This window comes from Mustela putorius, unplaced genomic scaffold (assembly GCF_011764305.1).
Source record: "Mustela putorius furo isolate JIRA1106 unplaced genomic scaffold, ASM1176430v1.1 tig00000275_pilon_pilon_pilon, whole genome shotgun sequence".
In the NCBI taxonomy this organism is placed as follows: Eukaryota; Metazoa; Chordata; class Mammalia; order Carnivora; family Mustelidae; genus Mustela; species Mustela putorius.
In genome coordinates this window covers 20,881,214-20,908,991 of record NW_025421341.1, presented here as the reverse complement: position 1 = coordinate 20,908,991, position 27,778 = coordinate 20,881,214, and the positions used below count along the sequence as shown (strand labels likewise).

The 27,778-nt window shown below is 54.0% G+C and overlaps 1 protein-coding gene across 1 annotated transcript; it reads right to left on the bottom strand.

Annotated features, from left to right (window-relative positions):
* Window positions 1-614: 614 nt before the first annotated feature.
* Window positions 615-25,047, bottom strand: IGFBP2 (insulin like growth factor binding protein 2). Its single transcript, XM_045078728.1, has 4 exons — window positions 24,498-25,047; window positions 3,592-3,821; window positions 2,481-2,621; window positions 615-1,114 (listed from the first exon to the last, which is right to left on the bottom strand). Exons 1-4 carry the CDS (start codon window positions 24,943-24,945, stop codon window positions 950-952), a joined length of 984 nt encoding a protein of 327 aa, XP_044934663.1. The 5' UTR covers window positions 24,946-25,047; the 3' UTR covers window positions 615-949.
* Window positions 25,048-27,778: the final 2,731 nt, after the last annotated feature.

Below are 27,778 nucleotides of genomic sequence, written 5' to 3'. Positions count from 1 at the left end.
AGAGGTTAGGTGCCCCCAGAACACAGGGGGTAGAGCACTCACATAGAATTTTGCTTCAGATAGGGTCTGCATCTGCAAGTGTGTAGTCCCTGCCTCTGTTAACATTGCTATTCTAGAAGCCAGTTACTTGGGCCTCTTGGAGAGCAGCACCTGAATTCTGAGGCAACACTTTCATGAACACGCTGGAGCACACCAACCCTGCTCCCTTTCCTTAAGGACCTGGGGACTGTCTCCCCCACCGCACCCCGGCAGAGAAGGGAGCTCTCCTTATTTGAGGCGCCAGATGCCTCCACTGTCTCTGCGATCCACCTGAACCCAGGGGCAACCAGCTTCATTCAGCTGGGAGTCCAGGGGGAGACAGCAGATTCCTGTGGTTTGAGTAGCGGATTCCACCTGGACTGGGGGCTTTAAGTTGGCCTAGGCCAAGGCCACGTGAGGGAGGCCATTCTCCTTCCTCCTGAATTCTTCTCATTCCCAACCCAACCAAAGCCGTGCCTGTCCCCTTCCCAGGCGCTGTCCCCAGGAGTTGGGAACAGAGCTGGACAGATGAGACGGGCAGGCCCCGGTATCTCTTTCCCAAGGAAGCCCCAAAGACTCAGGCAAAAGACACACACTTTACTTTTCCTTCCTTTATTCTTAAGCAAAAGAAACACGGGGGTTCAAAAATAAAAATTTATTTCCCCCCTCCCAGGCCTTTCCCCCAGCTTGGCCACTGCAATCACCCTTCCTCCCCAGCAGGGACAGGAGAAGGCGAGGGTGCAGACAGCTCCAGCTGGGGAGGGGGAAGTCGGGGGTGTGCCGAGCTCGGTGCTGATCTCTTTCCAAATATAAATACACGTGTCAACACTCCTGGAAAACCCTCCCACCTACCACGCAAGGCTCTCCTCTCTCTGGCAGTGTTTAGAGAGGGGGTGGGGGAGGGGAGTGCCCGGCACCGGCTGGCTGGGGGTTACTGCATCCGCTGGCTATGTACCCCACGGGCCTCCTGCTGCTCATTGTAGAAGAGATGACACTCGGGGTCCCCCCGGATGGTAGGGGCTCCCTGGATCAGCTTCCCAGTGTTGGGGTTCACACACCAGCACTCCCCACGCTGCCCGTTCAGAGACATCTTGCACTGGGGAGAGAGAAGAGAAGGATGTGGAGGAATGGCCCTGAAGCCCGCAGCTCTCCTCCCCTTCACGCAGCCTGAGGTCCGCTGAGCAGCTCTGCAGGCTGGTGCTTCACAACCTTGACGGTGCACCAGGGACCTCGCTAACATGCAGACTCGCCTTCAGAAGGTCTGGAGCGGGGCTGAACTCCACTCCGTGCACAAGCTCCCACGTGACACCGGGACCCACCAAACATGCTCCAGTTAGCAAGGTGCTGGGGAGTGCCCCAAGCTGAAAAGACTCAGTCCCCACCCACAAGGAGGTCCTGTCCCGTGGGGTCGCCAGCAGACCAGGGTTTAGTTACAGTATGAAGTGAAAAAACGCATGTAATGGTAGAAGTCAACACGAGCACAGGCCCTAGTGTGGGCCGTGCACTGTGGGAGCCACCTACACACTGCTCATTCAGTTACTAGTTTTTAAGTGTGTGTGTGTGTGTGTGTGTGAGTGTGAGTGTGTGTGTATGCGTGTGAGTAAGCTCTATGCCCAACGTGGAGCTCCAACTCCTGACCCTGAGAGTAAGAGTCGCACTCTCGTCCCACTGAGGCAGCCGGCGCCCCCTACCGTTCTTCTCTAGCATACACGTTCATTTAATCCGCAACCACCTTGTAACTCAGGGACCATTAATTACTCCACCACTTCACAGATGACCAGAAGGAAGTACAGATAGATTAAGTAACTTGACCAATGTCACACAGCTAATAAGAGGCATAGCTAAGAAGCCATTCCTGTCCCAGGATCCCTGCTCTTATCCATAAACTAATTAATTACCATGAAAAATCCCTTCAGTTACCGGTAAGGGACAGGACACAGTCTGTTTTTCATTAGAAGAGATCACTATTTCTTTTCAGCCCCAAATACAGTAACCGTCACACATTTAGAGGGCACGTGTACAAACAGCTTTGAACACTAGACTGGTATTTCAAGCGGCAAGATGTCTGCCTGGGCTGAGGGAGGTATGGACGTGAGCCCCACCCCCCGACCCCACCACTGTGCAGGGGGAGGGCAGTAGAGGCAATTAGTCAATGGTATAAATCAGTGATTCGGGAAGTGTGGTCCACGGGTCATCAGCCATTCCTGGGAGTTTAGTAGAAATGCAAACCCTTGGTTGCCACCCAGCCTTCTGGAATGGTCTGACCCAGGAATCACTGCCAGGCGATTCTAAGGCCCAATAAAAACGTTGAGAAGCATTAGTGGAACCTAACGTGGCTTCTCCCAGGCGCTCCACCCAACCCGGACACCAAGGGCTAATGGCAGGCAGCTGAGTAAGAAGAGGCAGCCTCTGGCAAGAGCAAGGCACAGCTGGGGTTCAGGGCCAAGGACATTCCCTCTCACCTGTTTGAGGTTATACAGGCCATGCTTGTCACAGTTGGGGATGTGTAAGGAGTAGAGGTGCTCCAGAGGACCCCGCTCATCTGGAAGGTGCATGGTGGAGATCCGCTCCAGGACCTGGTCCAACTCCTGCTGGCAGGGGGTCTGTGGGCACAGACAAGCACAGATGGGAAAAGACGATTCTCAGAGTGAAACTGAGCTCATGGAACAATGGCCCTCAGAACCACCTCCTGCACAAGGAAGGGATATTCCCACAGCCAGAGAGCTGGTTGGTGGAACCAGCCAGGGACTACTGACAGCGATCTCACTAATATGTCATCGTGTCCACGCCAGCCTCTATGAAAGTCCCATGGATGGGTGTTTTCACCCGTCTTTCCCTCTGTCAGTGGCTTTCAGGGGCCAAAATGGGATCTCCTTGGAAAAGCGAATTCAAATGGCTTTCTTTCTTTCTTTTTTTTTTTTTTAAGATTTTATTTATTTATCAGAGAGAGAGAAGGGGAGAGAGCGAGCACAGGCAGACAGAATGGCAGGCAGAGGCAGAGGGAGAAGCAGGCTCCCCGCTGAGCAAGGAGCCCGATGTGGGACTCGATCCCAGGACGCTGGGATCATGACCTGAGCCGAAGGCAGCTGCTTAACCAACTGAGCCACCCAGGTGTCCCTCAAATGGCTTTCTCTAGAGGACCTCTGCCCCGACCCCATGGGCCAACTTCCACCCCTTCCCATTAACCCAACCGGGACCAAGACCCAAGACAAGAGAGCTCAGCTGGAGAGAGGAATGGGGGCAGCCGAGTGAGGGGAACACATCCCAGCAAGCTCAAGCAAGTTCAAGTCCATCTCTAGCATCCATTTCCTTGCCTCTGCCCTGACGCCAAAAAGAAATGTGGAGGTTTCAGAAGGAGGGGACTTCAAGAAACCATATACCCAGTCTCTTTCACAGCCGACAACTGAGGTCCCCGAAAGAGACACTGACCGGCCAGAAGTTCCCTGAATATGCTGGTGGGAGAACCAGAAAGGAAAGTGCTTTGTCTACAGGCAAATAGGACACGGATGTTACTAGGTGCCCTCCTCCACCGCGAGACCTCCCACCCCTCCAAGCACACCCAGCCCCTCTGACCCTGGCAGGCGGCGGCCGCAGCTTCTTGGGCTCATCCAGACCAAGGTGATGCTTGCCCCCCTTGCCCATCTGCCGGTGCTGCTCGGTGACCTTCTCCCGGAACACAGCCAGCTCCTTCATGCCTGACTTGAGGGGCTTCCGACTAGCACTGCCTCCACTGCCCAACAGGTTCACGGTCCCGTCCACATGGTTCTCAACCAGACCTCCTTCAGAGTGCTCGTCACCGTTGTCTGCAGAGAGAGGAAGGGAAGAACTCTAGGTGCCGTTTTCAGAATGGCAGGGCCCCCAGGGGCCTGTGAACCCCTGAGGATGGAGATGACCAATAGCCATACGATTGTTCTAAACAATTTACATAGACTATCGATTTCAGTTTTGCGGCAACTCTTGGGGGGCGTTACCCCAACTTTGACAGATGCGCAAGTCAAGGCACACAGGAACCGAGACTGAGCCCGCGAATCTGGCACTGGAACACAGGCCCACTGACTGAAGAAAACCCCTGGGAGGCCTCCTCGGTACTGCCTCCATCCGGAGCAGCACGGAGGAGCACGGAAGGAGGAACGTGTTTGCAAGGCTCTCACCGTGGAATGGCATTAAGTCCTCCTGAAGCCATCACTCTCCCCTAGAGAGACCTCCGAGGCTCACCCACCAGAACCCCCAGGTTAAGGTCTTCATCATCTGTGGCCTAAAAGGGCACAGATTGGGTCCATTTTCAAAACTAATGCCTGAGATCCCTGGCCAGGCCAGGGTGAGGTGAGGGAGTGAGAAGGGGGAAGAGCCACCACCAGAGCCCGCAGCGTCTGACACCCCGCTATCGCTCATCTGCCCACCTGCCCCCTTCTCGTGTCCGCTGATGACTCAGGCCCACGGCCGCTCCAGCACTGTCCCCAGCGGCCCTGACCCATTCCCGTGTCTGTCTCGGCATGCCACCACCAGCCACATTCCAGAGAGCCCGGGGAACAGGAACCGGCTCCACTCTGCACTTTCCGCTTACCGCGAAGCATGGAGAATCACCCGATGCTCGTTCAAAGGTACCTGTTAAGTCTCTTTCCACCTTCCTCAGCCACCAGCCCCTCAACTCCAGGGAGAGGCTCCTGCAGGGTGCACAGCTCAGGTGGAGGGGCCCTAAGAGCAGCCCCCAGCTACCACAGGCTCACGCTGGCTCGGTCGGTCCAGCCAGGGGAGGCCCAAGGAACAGAAGGGCATGGAAGAGTCGTAACCAGGGAGACAAGCTCTCACGGGCTCTAGGAGGGCTGGGACTCAACAGCCCCCTGTGGATACAGGAGGGCCAACCAGGTCTCAGACCCTGGGGCCTAAAGCCATCCCCCAGCAGGTGCCAACAAGACCTAGATGTGCGGAGGGAGTATTTCTAAACAAATTTTGCACGTTTTCTCTTCCCTTTTGTGTGCTTTCAAATACAGCCCCGATAACATAACTGAATGGCTCTTACAATATTTCTACACAAGGGTTTCAGATGAGACACTTAGGACCTGGTAGTCCCCTCCGAGTTCAGGCACAGGGTGGTGGGCTCAGATGCCCACTGTCCTGGACAGAGTTCCATGGGACAAAGAGCTGCCCTGTAAAAGGGGGGCCGTGATGCCCACTCTGGGTTGTTGCAAGCTGAGGCGTTCACTCACTCCCTCCATGGCTAAGGGGTGGGGACAGTCTTGTGCTTCCTGGGGAACTGACACCTGCTTTCACAGAGCAAGCTCCAGAAGACTCTGGTGGAGTCTGGCCACCTGACCCCTGGGGCCCATCCTCACCAGCTGTGGCAGCATTCCTTTAGAAAGCCAGCACGTGACCTCCAGACTAGCGAGCCCCAGCTGATAGGGTATTCTGGAGTTAAATCCCAGCTCCCCGACTTTTTTTTTTTTTTGAAGATTTTATTTATTTAACAGAGAGTGAGAGATCACAAGTAGGCAGAGAGAGAGGGGGAAACAGGCTCTCCGCAGAGCAGAGAGCCCAATACAGGGCTCGATCCCAGGTCTGTGAGATCATGACCTGAGCTGAAGGCAGAGGCTTAACCCAATGAGCCACCCAGGCACCCCCAGCTCCCCGACTTTTTACGCCACCTGTATTTGTCCTGCACATATAACCTCCCTATGCTTCCATCTTGTTACCTGAACTGTTAGATAGATCATCACAGCCCCTACTTCACAGGACTGCTGAGAGTATGTTACAGGTAAAGCAGTTAACATAAGGCCTGGAACATAGAAACTCTGTGTCCTGTTGGTGATAGTACTTTGATGATGAAGACAGCAACTGCCTCAGTTATCCATTATCTGCTCGCTCGGCAATGCAGAACCCAAGAACCAGGCAGCAGAGGAAGAGAACCCCTTGAGCATCAAAACAGCTGTCAGCACGTTGAAGCATCGGCAAGTTCAAGTGCTTTCCTCACAGGGCGTGGGGACACTCAGCACAGGAACACTGCTGGTTTGCAGGAGCATGGCTCCAGCGAGCCTGGTCTCTGGATGTCTGGTTTCTACGGCCACGGCAGAATAAAATCAACAAAATTAAAAGGAAAGAGAAGGAAGGCATGTGGACAGTGGCGAGAAGTATCGAATGGCAGGAAGATAAGAGGAGACTGAAAAAAAACAAACGTAAGAACTTTGGGCATGTTTAGTGCATCACAAACAGCTCCACACCCATGGATGATCCCGGAGGACTTCCATACTGTGTAGTCCAAAACAAGAGTTGTGTGGGTAATGACAAGGACCGTGGGACATTCAGAAAAGAGGGCGGGGGGTAACATGCCAAGCATTCCCCATTAAAAAAAGAAAAAAAAAGATGTCTATCCAAAATTGTTAAACTTTAGAAAAATAAAAATTGAAATATTTATTTTTAATAAATTACTTTTTAAAAATATTTCATTTATTTATTTGACAGAGAGTTCACAAGTAGGCAGAGAGGCAGGCAGAGAGGGGGTGGGGAAGCAGGCTCCTTGCTGAGCAGGGAGCCCGATGCGGGGCTCGATTCCAGGACCCTGAGATCATGATCTGAGCTGAAGGCAGAGGTTTAACCCACTGATCCACCCAGGAGCCCAAAAATTGAATTATTTAAATGAGTAGGCACTCTGAAAATTCTCTCTAGAATGGCTATTTCCCCAGGGGTTCTGGGTAGCCCGGGTGTTACCATAGATAAACCAATCACAGGTCGAATCCTGTTCCAGAAGCCCAAGCACCACCTGCAGGGGATAGCCTATTTGAAGCCATTTGCCACCAAGCTGGCTGGGAGTTCTGTCCCCTCCGTATTCGATCAGACCCATCCACCCACCCCAAACTTTCGTCACACACCCTGTCTCCCGACCCCAGCACTGTGGACACTGGGACCAGAGGATTCTTCCCTGGTGAGCTGTCCTTTGCGCTGCAGGATGCCAAGCAGAATCCTGGGCCTCTACCCACCACAGGCCAGGAGCCCTCCTGAAGTTGGGACAACCAAAACTAATGGCCCCCAGGAGCTGAAAGTGCCTCCCACTGAAAAGCACCCTTCAGAAGTTAGGCTTTCTCTGGAGCCCCTTGCTGAATGACCTCAGACCCCGCCTAAGGCAGATCCAAACTGCTATCTTCACCTCCCTCGGCTAAGACCCTCCACCACGGCTCCTCCCCCAGCACACTTCCAGAGTCCAGGAGTCCACCCTCTGGTTCCAGAGGACTTGAAGGTTCCTGTTCCCCCTTCCCTGAGCTCTCCTGGGGCTCAGACCACTGACAGGAGCCAAGGCAGCATCCGCTGGCAGAGTCCCAGAGGTCAGTCCGCCTCTAGCGCTCAGAACAAGGCATCTGAAAACAGGTAAGACGAACAAGATGCACACGGGTAAAGAGGCATCAGGCCGGCAGGCTCCGGACAGAGCTGGCTTGTCATTAGGCACAGCGGGCCCAGAGCCCAAGGGCCCAGGGAAATGTGGGGGTCTATTTTAAAGTCAAAAGGAAAGGGGCGCCTGGGTGGCTCATGGGTTAAAGCCTCTGCCTTCGGCTCGGGTCCTGCCTCTCTGCCTACTTGTGATCTCTGTCAAATAAATAAAATCTTTTAAAAATAAATAAATAAATGAAATCAAAAGGAAAAATATGCCTTTAGGTAAATTTTCTTTTAAGTCTTGATCTATGATACCAATACATGCACCATTCTAAGATACATTTACCAAATATGACTTAACATCTTTTCACAGAGGAGGACCACAGATGCCCAGGCATCCGGGGCCGCAGTCCGAACGCAGCCCTGCACCAGGCCCCAGAAGGCAGGGGCCTACAGGGCCCGTCTGCTCCCAGGAGGGCAGAGTTGGCTTCCTATCCTGAGATGGCCCCGCCCTCTCTGAAGTAAAGGTCAGTTTGTCCGCCCTCACGCAGGCCACCTGGATTCCAGGCTAGGTTTCGTCCCATTCCATTATTGATCCCAACGCTGCCAACGCACATGCTATTAAGATGAAGAAATCCACGGGTCTGGTTTGCTGACGCACATTCTGACGCTCCACACCTTGAAGTCCAAGCCCGGGGAAGGGCCTGAGGGCTGACTGGGTGGAGACCACACGAGCTTGCAGACCGAAGCAAGCTTTGGTTCCATGACTGGTCTATTTCCAGCCGAGAAGCTCAAGAATTCAGGCTCCCAAGTCTCATAGCCCAACCGAATCCCAGGTCTCCACTTAGCTGTGCAGCCCCAGACATGTCACTTAAGCTCTCTGTGTTTCCATGGCTCATCTATAAATCACAGACCAACAGCACCCACTTCCAGTGGGCAGCCAGACTGCCGGCGACGCTGCCCGCAGACACAGTGCCGGGGAGCATGCGGAGCCAGCTCTCAACGGCTCCCCCCACACTGGGGCAAGTACCCACCCGGCACTGCCGGGCACATGGGCCTTATCCCATCATTACCCAGTGCTTTCCATACATTCTCTTCCAGGGGACAGGAGTGATCCGCAGGAAAACATTCCAAATGGAGAACTCCAATTAGAGATGGAATGTGCCCTCAGAACAAAAATACCAAGTTGCATTTTTTTCCCCTGCCCAAGAGTGAGGTTCAGAATACTCTCTATTACACAACCACTGATGTATGCAGCTCCATGGGCTGCAGTGCAAAGGTCAGTCTAAGCAATGGTTCTTAGCAGTCCAAATCCCACAACTGGAGAAGGCTTCGGGCTTAGGGATAACCCACAGGGGCCTCCGGGGTCCCCAGAGATCTTCCCCTAAGGATTAACTGTTCTCTACTCCATAGCGCCCCAGGAAATGGTTCACCGCTGAAGCAGGGAGTTTGCCGACTATATATGGAAGGTCAAGTTTTTCCGAAGACAAGTGGGGGAGACCACAGAGGGCCTGGAGCGTGAGAACTCCCCTCCTGCATCCTGCCATGCCCCTCAACCTCATGCACCTGGAGGTATGCTCCGCTGAGAAAAGCAAGGACAATCAGAGGCAAGCAACGAGCAAACCCGAGGCCCAGAAGGACTACCACCTGGTCTAGAGGAGCTACACACTACCGCTATGCCATCAACAGAGTGCCTGGGGTCCCCAACATTGTCCTCTGGCTCTGCCTAACTAGGTGGACCGGTCACTCCCTCCAGGAGAAAGAGCTTTGCACCTTCATTCTGCATTCCGGACTACGCATTAATACCCTGGTTTTAAACTTTAATTTTGGCAAAGCCTTTTTTTCCTTGACGTGATCTTGTTGGATCGTAGCACTGACGACCTGACCCAATGCATGAAAACCCTTGTGTTGGACGAGTCCCACTCTCATGAAACCACATTTTCTCCTCATGCGATGCTCTGACCTCCACGCTCCAATTCCTGATCTGTAGAAAACCTCAAAGCCCTCTTAGGAAAATAGGCCCCTGAAATCCAAACGCAACCCCGTACTCCTTCTTGCTTAGAGTGTGATTGAGGCTTTGTCCTTACACAGGGCCTGGCGAGAAAAGGGAACTTTTCCCCGGAACATGCCACATCTTCCAACAAACGACTATGCCTCCCTGCTTTCTTCTTGTCTTTATTCTTAAGAAAACCTAGGCATTTCTCACCTTCTCCTTTAGCCTACCTCCTCTCTGGAAATCTAAGAGCTGGGGGTCCCCCAGAGAAGATAAACTCTTGACTCCAAATCTGTCCTTCCCTCCTGTGGCTTCGCCTCCTTCCGCAGGTAACGGCACTGCAGGGCCTGCGAGGATGGATTCCGAGCAATGGGCCAGGGGAAGGCTGGCCGCTTTCCCGGCTCCACTCTCGCCGGACACAGAACTCACGTGGCTTCTGCTTTGTTGGTTTCTCCCCAAATGCACTTAATCTTGACACATGTTGGGCAAAAGAATTAATACTAACTCCCATCTTCTCATTAACATCCATGGCAATGGACAATTCATTAACAAAGTCGAATGGGCAGAGAACTCCAGGAGTCAAGAGGACTTCCCGTTTTGCTGCTTCTGTTTCACCCATGATGTTGGCCAAACCCTCTAACCTTCCTGAGCTCCCCCTTCTCCAGTGTAAAAAACGTGTATAAGAATCCTACTCCTGGGGTGCCTGGGTGGCTCAGTGGGTTGGGCTGCTGCCTTCTGCTCAGGTCATGATCTCAGGGTCCTGGGATCGAGTCCCGCATCGGGCTCTCTGCTCGGTAGGGAGCCTGCTTCCCTCTCTCTCTCTGCCTGCCTCTCCATCTACTTGTGATTTCTCTCTGTCAAATAAATAAATAAAATCTTTAAAAAAAAAAAAAAAAAAAAAAAAGAATCCTACTCCAGTGAAGGCTGCGACTTATCATTACCATTTGCCCGGGGTGGGCAAAATCAAGTTCCAGAAGAAATGTGCAGACAGGTGATCGATTTCTTAAATGGGTAAATGGAAGATTCACGTAGCAGGCAAGGGTGGGGAAGATCCGATCTGTCAGATGGCCATACACACTGGAGAAAAACGAGTTACCAGAAAGTTCTGCAATACTCTCTCTCTGCATATTCCTTCTAAAGCCTGATTTTGTTGATCGTATGAATTCTGTATGTCGCTCAACATCACAGTTCTCTGGCATCTGATGGAAGTCCTTGGGCAAGCGTGGATTCACCTAAATAACTTTACCTTTACAGAATTTGTGGGAAGGAAGGCGAGAGAGGGAGGGAGGAGGGGCGGGAGGGGGATGGGAGGGAGGGAAAGTCGCGCATAAGGACCACGCAGGCATAGGGGAGAAAGGGCTCATCGGTAAAGTCACCAAGATGCAGGGGAACCAGCTGTCTTGAAAAGAATGTAAAGCCAGTGCCTTCAGATGGCTGACTGTGGCCCCCATGTGCAGTAACACAGGCCCCCGAGGCTGGGGTGGAGAATTCAGTCCCCGCTGGAAGGCAGGCAGAAGGTAGCCATGGATGGGGAAGAAAGGGGAGCTGCTTTGGCATCTTTCAGCTGAGGTCCTTGGTCTCTCTGGGTAAGTGGCCTCGTTTATGTGTCTCCCTCCCTCCTTTCTTCTAAGGGTCAGAGGCAGCCAGCCACCCTGGTGCTCATAGGGGAATTCTGAAGAGAGTGTATGTACATGGACATCCACTGCGGTGGAGGCTGGCACCCGTGGCACATTCCAGCTTCAGGAATGACACTCTCCCGGTCAGCCCATCTACCCCCTGCTGGTGCCCAGCTTCCTTCCAAACTCCTTCCCATTCTCTCCCAGCCTTGGAGGCCCTGCTCCCTACACCCGGCACCCCTGTGTGGTGTCAGCAAAGCAACCCTGAAGTCTCCCAGATGCCACCACACTGGGCAAGAAACCCTCCGGGCGACAGACCAGGAGCTCCTAGGCACGGCTATGGCACAAAAGGAACTCCCTTTGGGGAGGAAATAGCTACAAGCAGCCTCTTCAGTCCTTCCTGATCCCCCGTCATCCAGGCTGTATCCCACAGGGGCAGGCACTGGTCACCTCACCTGTGGCTCATCATCCTACCCTCGGAACTACCACGGGCTACTGGAGATGATGCACGAAAGCAGGACATCAAGCCCACTGCCGGCCAAGCCACCCTAAACTCTTTCTGGATTCTCTTTGAATACCAGCTCTTCAGTTCAAAACTTTGGCTAACTTGCTCTAGCCAAGCAGGAAGAGAAGCACTGGCCTAAAAGCCAGTGGGGGGCGGGGGGGGCAGGTGGCGGGGAGGTGGCAGTGTGCAAGGTTCTGATCCCAATGCTAGCACCATGCCCCGGATAGTGAGTGATGCCCATCAGGGGTTTAAGATGTGTAGGCTTCAATATATGGGGGCACCTGACTGGAGTAGTTGGTAAAACACATGACTCTTGATCTCCAGGGCATGATTCGAGCCCCACGTTGGATGTAGAGATTACGTATTTAAAAAAAAAAAAAGAGCTCAACCTGCTCATCCATAAATTCAGTGAGTTCGATTAGGGGAACTGCGCCCTGTCTTGCCTGTTGATCAGAAATCATCCCAAGAGCTTGCTACGAATGGTCCTGGACTCCAGCCCCCTGGGGTTCACGGCAAGCCTGAGCAAAGGTTAAAGGCTCTGTACTTTTAACAACTCCCTCCAAGCTCTGGCATTTCCAAGGCCCCATTCCTCTGCGTTTCTCGCTCTCCTGCCTCAGTTCGCTGAAGAACTTCTTGGTGACGGGAGAACGATGCCAGTTCTTTTCAAGGGACAGGACTTCATGGGAAGACAGTCTCATAAGCTCTTTCCATCCACAGGCTCATAGATTCATAAACAGACGCGTATACATGCATGGATGCAACAGGGGCCCTTCTTGGCCAGGCATCATGGAGATTTCTAGACCATGCCCTCACGGCGCCATCTCCTCTCGGGCTCCACCGAGTTAGCAGGAAGAGCTCGGCCTCTACAGAGCTTCCCTGCCTGTGCACTTTCTAAAGGGCTGCTTTATAAACACCAGGGTCATTCCTGGAATCACAAAGACCTGGGGAGGGTCAGCGCTGAGGCACACCGTTTGAGAAAACAAAAACAGGCTCAAATTCAGCCAAGGTCCCCTGGGACTCCGTGAGCCAGGCTGTCCTTGAAGAGCCAGAGAAATTGAAAGCAAGATGGCAAACAGCCCTATCAGCTTTCACCCTTTCCACGGGTCCCAAACATGTCTCCTCTGGCTCAACTAAAGCCATCCAAGAACCCGGCAAGGTAACCCCGCCACAGAAACCCCAAGGGGGTAGAGAGTGTGCTCCGGTGCAAAGCTGGGATAGGGGATACGGGAACAGGAAGGAGGTGCCTGACCCAGCAACTCTACATCTCCCCGACACGTACACAAGAACATGCATTACAGCATTACCTGTAGGGGCAAACCCAAGCCAGCAGCCTTCCAGCAGGTGAACGGAGAAGGAAATTCAGTAGGGTAAATACAATGGAGTAATACACAGCAGTTGACCAGAATGGCTCGGACCTGTGATCACTCCAATGATCTATCCACCTAACAGACCTCTAAACCTAACGCTGACACAGAGAAAAAGTTGCAGAACGAGTCCTTTTTGCACACGTAACTTATTTTCAGAGAACTCTAGATGTTGGGCATCTATTAGCAAATCTGTTTTGCCAAGGAACAGAAACAGGAAGGAATGCATGCTGGTGGCTGCCTCTAGGGACAAGGGACAGCAACAAGAGGCTGGTGGGGAAAGCCATCGGGAAATTTTTTTTAAGCAGACATGAAGCTGGGACACGGGGGTGGCTCAGTCGGTTAAACAGAGGTGAAGCCAACAGGACAAAATGTCCTCCACTCCCAGTTCTGGGTGGCAAACTGGTGTTACTGCATGATTCCTATTACTTCTTCTCTGCATTTTTACCATTTTTTTAAAGATTCTATTTTTAAGCAATCCGTAATCTCTATAGCCAACGTGGGGCTCGAACCCACAACCCCGAGATCAAGAACTACACACACCACTGAGCCAGCAGGTGCCCTACAACCATTTTCTTTAACAAGTCATTTCCCTCATCACATTCGTTCCTCCCTCTCCTTGCCAAGCAGGGGTATCCGTGAACTTGGGGTGCCTCTGAAAGCCCACTGGGTGCAAGAGGGCCGAACATGAGTGACCTGGCCAACTTCACTGGCACTCACAGGCCACGACAGTGTCACCAGGGTCACCTGCCTGCCAGAGACTGACCATGGGCTCCTGGCCAGGTCTCTGTGGGATGAAGAACTGAGAAATGAATCAGAGGAAAGACCCAAAGAGAATGGAAGACAGTCACAGAGTCCAGGAGAGGAGGACAAAGGAATCAAGATATTGCAGACCTGAGAAGGGAAAGCCAAGGGGACAAGGGCATCCCAGTGGAGCCCACAGGGCACCGGGGACACCCACAGGTGTGGCGTGGTGCAGGTGCCCACAGGCCAGTCATGCCTGGAGAAAGGGAGACAGCTGTTCCAGTTCCCTGAGGCCCAGAGAGTAAGAGCCTTAACTGAATCAGAACGATCCAGGGTAGAAGCCACTCAAGACTTTCACGGTAATTACTAAAACAGGTAGCACACACGGCAGATGGGGAAAAAACTGCAGACTTGCAGACTTGCTCTGGTAGAGTTTAGGAGGAACCTTTCAAGGAAGAAGGGCAATATGGCTTCCAAGTGTCCAAAGGCCCCTGGACTGAGACTATGAAGGGCCATCCCTGGGCAAAGCACTCTTTTATTGGACTCCGCTTCTCTCACAACTCCCTACCCAGAGCACACTGGCAAAAAGCCCGGGTCCCTGCTCTCCCTTCCTCCTCCAAAGGATGGAGCTTCTTGAAGATGCAAATGTGGACTTCGCGCCCATAGCGCTTTAAAGAAAAGTATGAAAAAATGAAAGGAGGGCCGGAAGGACATTCGGTGTGCTCGATTCACTTTTCTGGAAGACAAGATGGTGCCTTCTAAGTTGAAAGGAGAGACCCGTCAAACCCAATTCTCTCTCTCCTGTGACTCGACTCACCAGAAAGGGTTCTCACTATTTCACCTGGAGAACTTCCCAAAAGCCTTGGTTGAAAAGGCTAAAAGCTGCCCCTTCACTTGCATTCGATTTATAAAGAGCTCTACTGACTTTTGGTTCCTTCATAGTTAATATTCAACTTTTTAAAATGCTTCTCTTGGGGCCTACAGCTGGCTCGGTCAGTAAAACTACACGATTCTTTATCTTGGAGTCATGAGTCTGAGCTCCACGTTGGGTCCGGAGATTACTTAAAAGAACACAATTAAATCTTTAAAAAAAAAAAAAAAAAGTTTCAAATAAAACGAAATGCTTCTCTGGCTCCGCTGGTGCCGAGTCGCGTGTCAAACGCATCTTCACATTCTCGCACGCGGCACACGGCATGCGCTCCCTCCATGTGTAACCCTCAGGATCAGGACAGCTGGCTCCCTCAACACCACCCCACCCTTCTCTGGCCTAGGGTCCTGTGTTCTATTTAATTCTCACTTTTCCAGCCTCTCCCTCACCATCCAGGACCCCCAGCAGCAAGACTGGTCAGGAGTTTTGAAAAGGGGAAAAAAAAAAAAGGGGGATCAGCAAGTGAAGTAAAGAGGTAAGAGAAAAGACGCGTCCCTCTCCCAGGACCCACATTCAAACAAGCGTTCCCACACTCCGTTCGGAGGATATGACCCCACAGACCAGCTCCCGGAGTGATCAAGACTGGGTCCTACCCACGCGTCTCCTCCTACCCTCGCCTTCCGCCCGCCTCCTCTCCAGCCCCGTGAAGGCTGTTCCCAGGGACTGTGGGCCTGACAAACTGAACCTGGGGGGCGCAAACAGAAACTAAAAACCTGTAAAGATGTCCAGGATTGCCTGCCCACACTCTCAAAACCAGCACAAGAAGCGTCCTGAATATAAATAAGTGTCTTTAAATAGGTCACCATGCTTTTCTTTTTCCTCAACGAAAAGTTCACTAATTGTGTCTGATAAAATAGGTTGTCACATCTGGGGTCCTCCCTGGTTCTGCTCTCTGGGCAGACAGGCTGCAACGGGAACCGGGGACAACCCGCAGAGCTTTGAGGGAGACTCCCCGACTCTGGGGCGTAAACGGGCCACGCTCTCAACCACTGGCAGAACCGTAATGAGTGACCGTGGCACCAAAGGCCATGACCACCCACTGGAAAACCCTCCACCACTAACCCCATTCTGGGCTTTCCAAAGCCAAGGGCAGCCATCCAGGGAAGCCACACCCCACGGAAGAAGCCATTCCTCTGAACCGGATCCCTCCGTCCCTGCTCTTAATACACTTGGCAAATCAGAAAATACAGAAAAACAGTCCCTCTCCTCCTGTTCCGTGGGCTGCGATTAGGCGAAGAAGGAAGGAGAACCTGCAGGACATCGATTATCGCAGTTTCTGGGCTAAGAGCTTTGTGGACAGAACTGCATTTTATCATTCGGCAATCACACGAGGTTGATAGTTTCTTATCCCCTCTCACCTTGACAAAAAAAAAAAAAAAACACACAAAGCCAGAGTGTTTGAGGCCAGCTGTCCAAAGTCACGTCATCACTGGCAAAGCCAACACCAAATCCAGGTTGTTCGGCTCCAGGGCTCTTCAGGGAACCAGGCTGGCGTCTGGTCATTGGCGTCACTGGCAGCTTTTAACCCCCAGGGCTTTATTCCTTCTGTTTGATCACCTTCGTCCCCTCCTCATCTAGGGATCTTGTCTTGCCTGTCCCTGGAAAGCCCTTCTGATCTCCCACACCCATCCTAGCTGGGCTCCCTTTCCTCCCGGCCAGCCACACCTCCTGCCGCTGTTGCTATAGAAACGACCCAGCCTTATCAGGCGGTTTGGAGACAAGGGCCCCCAGGGGACTGCCATTTTCATTTTATCTTGGCCTCAGGCACTTTCTCGTGGACAGGCAACTTGGCACCTCCATCCAAAAGTCAAGGCCCTGGGAGAAGCATCTGGTGACCCAGATCCACTCCGGTCTGCGCCTGCACTGGAACTGGAATGCAGCCTTGATTTCTTCATCTGTCAAGTGGGGAGAATCCTGAGGCTAAAACAAGAGCTGGAAAAAAAACCAAAGCCAAACCAAAAAAACTCTACGAACACTTTCGTCAAAGTGGATGATGTCTGGAAGAAAGTGATTTTAATTACCATTATTTTGTCCTTTACCCCTTGGGGCAGACCCTTGGCTCACTGCACCCCACAATCCAGCCCAGACCCCTCCTGCTAGAAGGTCCCACCTCCTTGAATCCTTTCAAGGGTTCAACATGCTAAGCCTCCCCATGTCCCACCTCCCCAACTTGCTGAGGCCTTCCTGGGTTCTGAGGCCCTCCCTCCCTGGCTTCCTGGCTTCCTGCCTCCCAGCACTCAGCTCCTTGAAGGAAACACAGGCTGACACACCTATACCCATTCACTAATTAGGAACCCCAGGCTCTCCTCTGCTCAGGCCAACTGAAGGGGGGGCCCATGGGCCAATTCTCCAGCCCCACAGCTGGAGGCCAGCCAGCCCCTGCCCCTTCTCCCCAATCTCCACTCCTGCCCTGCCTCCCAACAGCCAGGAAGAGATGTGGGGCTGGCAGCCAGAAGGGGCCCCACAGGCTGCCAAGTGCCCCCTCCCCCCACTAAAAAAAAGGTTGTGGGGGGAAACAATTCCTGACTACAGTCGACTCTGTATTTCTTTCCGGAGAAGCCGGCTTTCTGAGCAAGGTCTCCCTCTGCACCCTGACTGACACCCAGGAGCTGAGCCAGAGCACATCTTCCCTGGCTATGTTAAAGAACAGGAGTGGCCCAGGAGGAAGGGCTTAGGGGGATGGTCCATTTTCCAGGAAGGGAAAAAAAAATCCATAGCCAGTACACTCTACTCACTGTGGAGATGGGGGTGGGCTGCAGTTACCCTGGAACCTGAAAGCCAACAAGCTTCTCTGGACTGACTATCCCATCTGTAAAGTGGGCTTCTCCTCTCGGCACCTCCCTCCTCATGGTCATGAAGGCCCTCCAAGTCGAAGGAACTTTCCACCTCAGATTCCCAGTGGCAAGGGCTGTGTTTTGTCCCAACTGTCCTGGGTTTCACTACAAGCCTCTGCTGACCCCTGAAGATTCAAGCAGCCCCCTTCTCTGCTTCCTGGGGCCTCCCTCCCACCAGAGGCTCCAGAGCACAGCCGCCACTATCATTATGCCCAGAAAGGCGGTCACTCAGAGGGCTTTCTGGGACCACGAATGGAATCAGACACTGGGAATAATCTCAGAGCCCAGAAAACACTCTCCCCAACAACCCCCCGCCACCCTGCACTCCTGTGGAGAGCCCATCAAACCTTTTCGAAATGAGAGGCTGCTCCCCAACTCAGAGCGAGGTCCACTCTGCAGACAGCGTAGTAAGGACACGTCACTTTTTGGACAGAATGCCCAATGTCTTTGCCAGGATCACGTTCAACTTTCTGGCACCCAAGGCTCAGGCAAGAGAGACGTGAGAGCCCATTTTCCTGGAGCAGGAACCAGGCACCCCAGGGCCTTCCCTGCCTTGGACAACTCCCCGGCCGTGCAGCCCGGCCCATGCTGTAGGTACTCAGTGTGCTAAGACCAGCTGGCTCCCACCTGACCCTATTGTTCTGAAGCTGGGTCTACAGCAGGGCGCCTGTAGGGGGCTGTCCCCGGAGGAAGGAGCTTCCCACCCCTGAACGGGGGCCTCAGGGATCCTCTGGTCCTCCGAAAACCTCAGACAGCTAGGTCCTCACGGCTGGCTGGCCGGGTGAAGGCAGAACCCAGCCCTGTCACCAGCTTAGAGCAGCAAGCCCGCACAAGTACCCAGGGTCCCAACCCTGGGGCCACTTCTGTCCCTGCAGTCCCTCCACTCCCAACTGAGGGATTAAAGGGTGAAGCTCCCAGATGAAGAACAGTCAGCCTCAGACATCGGGGTACGAGCCCTAAGGAGCACTGCCTAATTCATCCCTAAAAAATGGAAGCCTTCTCACCTCAAACCACTTGTTTGACGTCAAATCCATTTATACTGTATTTAAAGTACAGTTTCCTTACCCTTTCTACAAACAGCTCAACTACAGTCTGTGAAAGTAGGCCAGAGGGATGGATATTTCCATTTTATACGTAAAGAGATGAAAAAAAAAAAAAAAAGAAGTGCTTAGTTTTGTCTGTATTATCTAGCTTTCCACATACACACACCCACACACAGACACACACGCGTGCAGGTGCCCCCCTACAGAGTTGCTGCTGTCGATATTTGATTTACAGATAAGGAAGACGGAGGCTGGGGGAGAACCTGCCTTGGCGAGCACGTGGTTGGAAACCGGGCTTTGAGCTGAAGCAACTTCACACCTCGATGAGGCCACGAAGCACGACCCTCAAACTTCCAGGGAGACACGCGGCCAGCCCGACACAGCCCACGTGGACTTCGTTTCGAAGGCCAGCTCGCTGGGCGTCAGGGAGGAGACACAGTCGGCTGCCGTCAAGGCAGCCAGCGTGTGTGAGCACCGGCTGCAGGCCGGACGCTCGCCGACACCACAGCTGTCCTCATGCGCACCCCGCTGAAGAGACGCAATCGTCCCCGTTCCACCAACAGGTAAACTGGTATTCGAGGAAGGCCCACACGCGTCAGCACTCGGGTTCTCGAACTCAGGCTGCAATGGAACCCGGTCCCCATGATGGCACAAGCAGGGCGGCCACCCCCCACCTCTGCTCACCCCACCCTGGGACCCTTTTGTCTCTCCCAACTGCAGCACACTGGTCACCTCCCTCTCTGTGAAGTCCCCAGGCCTTGAGCCTCCCGGTGGAGTTGAGGGAATGCAAACAGCCAGACCTGGCCTATGCATGGCAGGTGTCCAGGAACAAACTTTCGGGCTGACGGGGTCAAAGACTTTTGTTGCCTACAGCCCCCCCTTCCCTTGCTTGACCACGGGGGCGGAGGGGAACAGAAGGAAGGTCAGCAGCTTCTCAGCTCGTGACTCACCTGCTCAGCCTGAGCTGAGCTTCAGAGTCCAAAGCTGCAACATGGAGGTAAAACGCCTCCCTCTCTCCCTCACAGGGATCTTGGAAGACAGGAGACAAAGCAGGCTAGGAAGCCAGTTCATGATACGAGGAAGACAGATGGGAAGGCGACCGAACCCCTGGCAGCTGCCTGCCAATCTCAGCAAAAAGCTGGCCAGAGACAGCAAGGAGTAGAGAGGCCTAGAACGTCTGCCAAACAGAACACCAGCTCCCCTGGTGACTTAAAAGCTTAACCTTGCTCCTCTCTGCCTTGGTTGCAGGGAGAGCAACCCTAGCACAAACCCCCTTGGGGAGGTGACCCCTGCCCCCCCACCCCCACCCCACAAAGCCCAGCCCCATGTTCCTCTGCCAACCACCCTCCTCATCCCAGAATTAGACTTGTTTCCAGCATTCCAATCCCCACCACCTACGGGGTCTCCACCTACCTGGAGTCCTGTGGAAGGCTGGGGTACATCTCTCTTCTGTGCCATTTCTCAAGCCTTACCCGCTTGAACCCGCTGTTCAAGACCCAGCCATAGTGGGAGAGGCCGAGGGGGCCAGGGGAGAGGGGGTTACAAAAGCAGCATCGATTAAGCAGGGAAGGAAAGGGGGACTGGGAACACTAAGAACGGACAGACTGAAATGAAATGCTGTCCCTGGTGATGAGGCTCTTCAAAAATAGTAATAACCGAGCCCTTTGTCGTCGCTGTTGTTGCTGGTACCGTGTTGTAGCATGTGAGCGGGGTCAACAACAAAACCAAATGTGGGCAGAGCCTACATATTTTCTGCTCCTCCTTCATTCCCTTCAGAAGACCCTGCTGTGCCCCCAGCCCCCCACCAGGAACTGTCGTCCTATTTTGCATTTCACTGGAACCAAGAATTTTTGGAACTTCCTTATATCAAAATTTAGCAACTGTGCATCCAGTTTTCTACAGCAGAGAACAGCTAATGTGAGACCCGACAAGAAGCTAACCTGATTAATGGGCTCCAGTACAGGGATTCTCTCCAAGGAGGTCCTCAAGATGCAGGACAAAGGGAACCAAATAGGCTCCTGCTCCCAAGGCCCGCAGGCGTCTTTCTAAGACTAACTTCTACATAGTCCCCTAACCCATAGGAAGGATTTGCCCGAAATTTTCAGTTTAAAGCTCCGTGCTAAGGTAAGCAAAATCTTAGAACTGTCTAAGCTTCCCTCTTCCCTCTGCCTGCCAGGAAACTCAATAGTTCAACTTGACCAAGAACCACTGCAAAGACAGACCTCTGCGGTGGTCGTGAACACATAGATTCCTCTTTCCCCTGGACACCACCACCTATGCTAATTCAGAGACTCCTCAGCCCTATTTTTACAAGATCCTATGACCTGGTTACAGAGGATTTGGTTTCCTCAAAGCTTCTTCAAATACCTTGTCAGGGGAATGGATGAGATCGTTATTACCACACAAAGGGAACCATCACGGTGAACAATGCGGACAGAGTGGAAGGTGAATAAGGAGATTGCAGGCAAAAAACCCTTGATTCCAAGACTTCCTCGGATTCCAGCCCTCAGAGGAGCACAAGGGACGGAGGAGGCAGCCAGCCCACCACTGCTTGCCTCCTCGCCGGCCCGGTTGGGACTTGGGGAGCCACACCCTCCAGACCAGACCTCCCTCCAAGGCCAGAGTGTACACAGCCACATCCCACTAAGTCAGGTGGCCCAGGAACCACCGGTCTCAGTCCCCCTCCCGCCACCTCAACTCCCCCACCTCCTCCTCCCAACGCGTCCTGGTGACTCAGGCAGAGCAGCTTAGCGGGGCAAGTGCTGGGTGTTCTGTCCAGAAGGGGGGAGGGTGGCGGAAGGTAGTGGTGTTAGCAATCAGTGACAGTGGGTCCCACTCATTCCCCAAGTCTATTTTACGACTTTGAACTCAGTATGCAAATTTATGCAAGACAAGATGCAAAGCAGCGCTTGGAGCCAGAAGTCCCATTGCTTTTCTCCCCTTTCTTGAAGCTGCACTGAACCACTGTAAATCAGCGCTAGCCTCTGCCCCCCTTTCTGGTCCCCCAGCAACTGCAGATGCAAAGGCTCCTCAGACCCGCCCGCCCGCCCGCCTGCCTGCCTGCCCTGGGACTTTGAATGACTGCACATTTCTATAGCACGTTTATATGTGCAGACGGCCAGACGGCCACTGGGGCGGCTCCGCCCCTCGGCATAATCCCAGGCATTGTACACGGCAGGGAAGGAGGCAGGGAGATGCGGAGGGAGCCAGTCCACCCCGCCAACCCTGAATTCTGAAAGGGTGCCCACTTCCTCCTCTTACCCCGACATTTCTAGGCACTCCTGCCCACTCCATCAGCAAACACACCCACACACTGTTAAGATCCAGACCTCAACAGATCTCAGGGGGCCCCCCACTCCCATTTTTCTTCCAGGCTCACTCACCTATTCCAACCCCTAGTCTGACATGCTGAGTTTCTCTGAACCAACCATTCCTGACCCATCACCCCCAAGGGATGGAGGCTCAGCACCCGCAGATGTGCCCCACCCCCCACCCCCTGCATCCCAGCCGTCCCCAGGAAGTCAGCGACACAGCCCCTGAGTCCTGGGAACAAAGACAAAAGAGCTAACAGCAAAGCCGGAACTGCTGGGGTTTGCTGCCTCAAAATAAGAGGGTATGTTTAAAATTCTCAAAAGCAACCTGCTCAAAGAGGAATGCAGTCTGGGATGGGAGAGAGCTCGTTCTCCAGAGAGGGGAGAAAAGGGGACGGGTGATGGAGGGGGGAGGAGGCAGCCTTCAGGGCTACGGTCTCTTCTGGGTGCATCTGGGCCACATTCTGTGCACCGTGACACCCAACCCGGACCCCAGGGCTCTATGGGCAGTGCCATGCCCCTGCCCAAGACCCTCTCTGGGACAGAAGCCTCGAAACTTGCCCCTCTCTTTCCTGCACCCCTGCCAGCCCAGGTTTCACCCTGCAGTGCCCCCTCTTGCCCAGTCCTCAAGCCTCAGCACCCTGCTTTGGAACACTTCTTTCCAGGGTGCCCACCCAGCTTCCACATCTAGCTCCCACCTCCCACCCCCCACCCCCGTGCCCCCTCTTCCCAGTCTGGAGCACAAGAGAAATATGCGGAAGGCGTCTGTCTGGGCACTGGGAGGAGAGAGCTGAGGAGGCAGCTGGGGCTAGCTGGCGGAAAGGAGTCCCATAACCAGGCAGAAAATCCAGAGTGACATTCTTCCCATGAACTCACCCCATTGTCCCTGGGCTCCCCTGACAACTCCCCCCTTCGGGCTCTAGGGAGGAGTGAATGGGGAGAATCTCCCGCATCTGTTCTGGGGCTTGGAAGCAGGAGAGCGGCCAGTGGAAAGGAGGAAGAGTGAAAAAAGTACAAGGTTTCGGGAGGACCTGTGCCCGGCACTTAATGATTAAGACGATCACAATCCAAAGGAGTCTGTGAACTTGGAGGCCTTTGAAAAGTTCACCCTGCTGAGGAAGATGTTTAGTTTGTCAGAGTTCAGCTCAAAAAGCACAGTACCTCCCTGGTGGGGAGCTGGGGGGGGAGGGTGGTGGCAGGCAGGAGCGAGGGGGCCACGGAGCAAGAACACAGGGCCAAGTCTTTTCCTTTTATTATGACTTTCTAAGAGAAGCAGGAGGGAAGGGTTAATTTGGAGGCCGGGGGGGGGGAGGGAAGCAAGCAGAGGGAGAAGAAAGGGACTCAGGGTTTCTGCTACCTCCTCTGAGGAAACCCCAACTTGCTCTGCACTCAAGGTCAACATGTGCCAGAGAAATAGAAGAAAGATTTCAACTCTTACCCCCAATTCCATTCCCAAGGAGAACAGGGAAAAAACAATGGCTGGGGAGAGGAAAGGTGGGGAGGCCTGACGGTCCTGGGGGGCGGGGAGGGGGTACATGACTAGGACCGCATAAGCTTACAAGCAAGCAAAAATGTTTTCACTTATCCCTTTTCTTCCTTTCTTCCATTTTTTTTTTTTTTTTAAGCTTGAGGAACTTGGTCAGACTCGCTTGCTTTTTAAAACAACAGCAGCAGGCAGTGGACACATTTCCCAACTGTCTCCAAGAAGAAAAAAAAATAATTACAGTCTCCTCCAGACCACTGGGGCAGAAGGCTTTTGTAATTTTTAAAAACAAAAACCAAAACAAAAGTGAGATTCTGACTGCCTGGTCGTGTCCCTCAAAATCGTTTTGGGGGTAATGAGGATCCCTTACAAAGACTCCTGGGGCCCCCCCTTCCACCGCACAGGGAGGATCTCCCCGGATCAGGACGGGGGTAACACCTCCCCGCGGTCAGAGCAGCCCAGTCCAGCGCCCGGGCATCGTCTTGCCTTCTGCCCTGGGGCCCAGATGCTCCAGTGAGTAGCACTGCTGCCCCCGCCCCGGGTCTGCAGCCGGCGACCCGGCTTAAGTTACACTGACTCAACTGCTGGGCAGAGACTCCGAAATGCCCCTCTCTTATTGTTCCTCCCAACAGAGAAGCACGAGCCTTCTTCGTTCTCCCCGGGATAAGAGCAGAGCTCGTCTGCGTTTCTCTCCTAAGCAACCCACCCTACGGAGTACCAAGTCCTTTCTTTCCACCTCACCATCCCAAACGGAAGGGTCCCTCGACGAACTGCCGCCCTTCTCCTAGCGCCCCGCTCTCATCAGACGTCCCGAAGTCACCGGCACCCGCCAGCCTCCGCCCCCCAGCAGTGTCCTCCACCCGGACCTTTCCAGGAAACCTTCGGTCGGCGGCCACCGACTCAAACTGTGCCCCAGCTAAGCCTCAAGTTCGTACTCCCCCAGGTCTGGCCAACACCCTCCTCCCCAGTATATCCTCCCTTCCAAAATATAAGTCGAGGTACGTCCACCCGGGGAAGACCACGGTAACAGGGATGCCTCTCCTCTGCCCACTTATCCCCACCAAACCGGTAAGCAGCCAGGGCTCTCCCGCACGCTGTTAACTCCAGCTTCCCTCCCCGGGCCTGACTTTCGGGTCCCCCTCCCAAGCAGTCGCCCACAACCGGTCGAGGACTCCGCTGTTCCTCCACTAAAGCGGTCGCGGAGCTCCCGTCGCACGCCGCTCTCGCACGGAACGGCCCCCGGCCCGCGCTCCGCTGCCCTCCAAGTTTCTCCGAACTAGTTGTCCCAGTGCGCGTTACCTGCAACCTGCTCGGGGCTGGCGCCGTACTCGGCGTCGCGGCGCTTTTCACAAGTGCCCTCGCCCAGGACCAGCGCCTGCAGGGGCAGCTCGGAGCCCGGGTGGGGATAGCAGCGCAGCCCCTGGGCGCAGCGCGGGGTGTAGACGCCGCACGCCTCGCCCTCCAGCCGCGCGCACACGGAGCAGCAGCCGCAGCCGGGTTCGCGGACCAGCTCCGCGCAGGGCGCGCGGGCGTCTCCGGCCACCCCGGACGCGGCGGCCGCGGCGGCGGGCGGCGCGGCCGGAGGGGGCCCGCAGGCGGCCAAACGCTCGGGCGTGCAGGGCGGGCAGCGGAACAGCACCTCGCCGCGCACCCCGCTGCCGCCGCCGGCGCCAAGGAGCAGCGGCAGCAGCAGCAGCGAGGGTGCCAGGAGCAGCGGCAGCGCGGGGCCGCCCAGTCTCGGCAGCATGTTGGCGGTGGTGAGCGCGACGGCGGAGAGCGAGCGGGCAGGTGGCACGGCCCTGCGAGCGCGGGAGCCGCCTCCTCCACTTCTTCCTCCTCCCCGGCAGCCGCAGCCGGGTCCTAAAGGGCCCTGCTTCTCCCCGCCCCCTGCCTTCTCCCCTCCCCCTTTTGGAGACCACCCCCTTCCCCCGACACTCCCGCGCGCCGGCCTGTGAGTGCGCGCACGCCCGCACGCCCACCCTCCCCCGCCGCGCTTCTGGCCTCTGTGGGTCCCTTGCACCATCACCACCCCGCCGCCCCGCTGAACCTCCGTCCCTCCACACCCATCTTACCCCAGGCTCCCTGACTCCCGCGGAATGCGAGTAACTTGGGGCTTGGGTAGCATCCGCGCGGGAGTGGAGAAAAGTGGGTGCTTTTGTCTCCTGTTTTCAGTTCAGTTCAGAAGGTCTTAGTTTGCGTGCTTCCCATGCTGCCGGCACTGGGCTGTGCTGGGGCAATGCAAAGGACATAAGACGGAGTCTTGGCCTTCAGGTGGATTTCAGTGCGCTCCCACCGTCTCCCTCCATCCTCAGGGTTCCACTCAGTGCCCACACGTTGCTTGGGGAAATGCCTCTGGTCATCAGTGAGTTGGTCGGAAGAAGCAGGTTCCTATCCACTAGACCAGCCTAGCCTGAAGAGCCCCTCCTGGTGACCACCGCAGTTTCCCAACCCTGCCAACATCTGCTAACATATAATTACCAGAAATGCAATTTCTGGACACTGAGAAACCTGTTCCCTTCCTCTTTGCCTGACTTCCCCCAAAGTAATGCCTTAGTTGCCTCCTCTCCCTGATCCAGAGGCATTTGCTATGGGCCAGATCCCCACCCCCCTAACCAACACTCTGCCTCAGGGGTCTTGGAGAGGTCAGATCAGACTGCCAGGTGTGAGAGGAGGGGGCGGCGGCATTTAGAGCTCTATGGGGTCTTGCAGATGGACAAGGATGGCCTCCCTTCCCTGTTTTGTTTGATTTAAACTGAGTCATCTCTCTTGGCTAGCCCCGGCTGGGCCAGGCCTTAATTATTACCCATGTTGTGACCCTAACAAAGACTCTTGTCAGAGAGGTTCTCTTGATCAGGGATGCACCTTTAAGCTGACTCCAGCCTAGGTTTAATTTCCCAAGCCTCTGCCACCCTCCCCCACCCCCATCCCCAGAGCCCTCCATGCCTGCTCTAACTTTAGCACTCCTGGCCATTTGACTGAACTCCACAACTGCTCGCCAAGTGGCCACCTGGTCCTGGAGGTGAGTGAGAAACCCCAGCATTTGGGGTGAAGATTTTGGTAAGGTGGACAAACAACTCGTTTGTCAGAGACTTGAAGGAGGAGGGGGCTCCTGGGTGAATCAGAATTGAAATCTAAACTTAGAAATCTACCCAGGGAGACACAGGGAGAGCAAGGACACTGGCATCAGAGGGACCAGCCAAAGCAAAGGAGAAAGGAAGGTTGGAGAAAGGAGGTCCACTTAGACCAGCAGAGAGCTTGGGGGTGGGGAGGACCAGCAGGAAAGTCAGTGTCCATGTTTGAGCAGAGGAGTGCCGCAGCTGAACTTCTGGAAGAGTCCATAGAGCTGTGTCTAGTGCAGATCTGACAGAAGAAGAAAGAGACAGTCCTCTCTCCTCCTGGGTGTGCCCTGGCTCCTTGTACCTCTCTGGTAGCATTTGCTCCTGTTGTCCTTACCCGCTAGCGTCTGAGTGCCCTCAGCATGCGGACAGTACCTAGCGTGGCACGGTCCCGTGGAAATCTAATGCACAGCACAAATGTGAGCCACGGTGCAATTTTCAAATTTCTAGCAGCCACATTAGATTATAGTGAAAAGAGATAGGTGAAACCCATTTTAATGCCCTATTTAGCTCACTATATTCAAAATATCATTTTAATATGTAATCAATATTATAAATTATTAATGAAAGATGTAGCATTCCTTTTTTCCAACGATATCCTCAAGCTCTGGGGTGTATTTTATGCTTAGAGCACATTTCAATTTGAACTAGCCAAAAATTTAAATCATACCCACAGGCGGCTAGCTGTTACCACGCGGACAGGACACAGGTCTAAAGTACAGGGCCTGGCACGTAGTAGGCACTCAGTGAATATACTGAATGAATAAATGAGTGAATGGATGAAAAGTACTGTCTCTAAAAATACTCTGGGCAGTATGAGAACATTCTCCATTATGATGTCCCGAAGAGGAGCTGGAGAGACCTTCATTCACTCATTCAGCGCCTCAAGGACTCTTTGAGAATCTTCCTCTTTCCAGCTCTATTTAAAGTTCTTGATCTCTAAGCAAAGCACTGTGGAGATGAACAAAGTGAGGCCAACTTGACAAATCCAAAATACTCGAGATTGCTCTGGAATGAGTCTGATGGCCAGACCCCAATTCTTTTCTCCTAGTTCCCTGGGGAAGAGTCCGTTTTATCACACACACTCACATGCACAGCCGTACACACCGCCGCCGCCACTAACCCCATCTTTTTAAGTCCTAACCCCTGTGAGGTTCAGAGTTCTCCTCCAGAAAGCCTGGCTGTTGCTACCAGATGGCTCTCTGCCATCCGAAGCCTGGAGAGGTGGAGGAACTCAACCCCGTCTTGTTCTCTAACTGCCCACACAGGGCTTCGAACCGCGCTGGGCACTCAGAGGCTCCACAAATATTTGTTGAGTGAACCCAGGCTCTCTGTCCTCCTTGTCCCGGCTGTGCCTGCTCTTTCTGGAGCATACCTTACTTTAAATTGCTCCTAGTCCTCTGTCAAGGGTATGTGCTTAGGCCTGAGAGATGATGCCAGGCAGTGGGGACTTGTTGAGAGATG

Bases quoted from the DNA above. Each gene is read 5' to 3' on its own strand.
- IGFBP2 (XM_045078728.1), bottom strand. From the start codon at position 24,945: ATGCTGCCGAGACTGGGCGGCCCCGCGCTGCCGCTGCTCCTGGCACCC. The intron at 2,622-3,591 runs GTCAGAGGGGCT...CTGTGCCCACAG, and splicing joins TGCGGCCGCCGCCTGCCAGG to ACCCCCTGCCAGCAGGAGTT. The intron at 1,115-2,480 runs GTGAGAGGGAAT...CTCTCTCCCCAG, and splicing joins GCCTGTATAACCTCAAACAG to TGCAAGATGTCTCTGAACGG.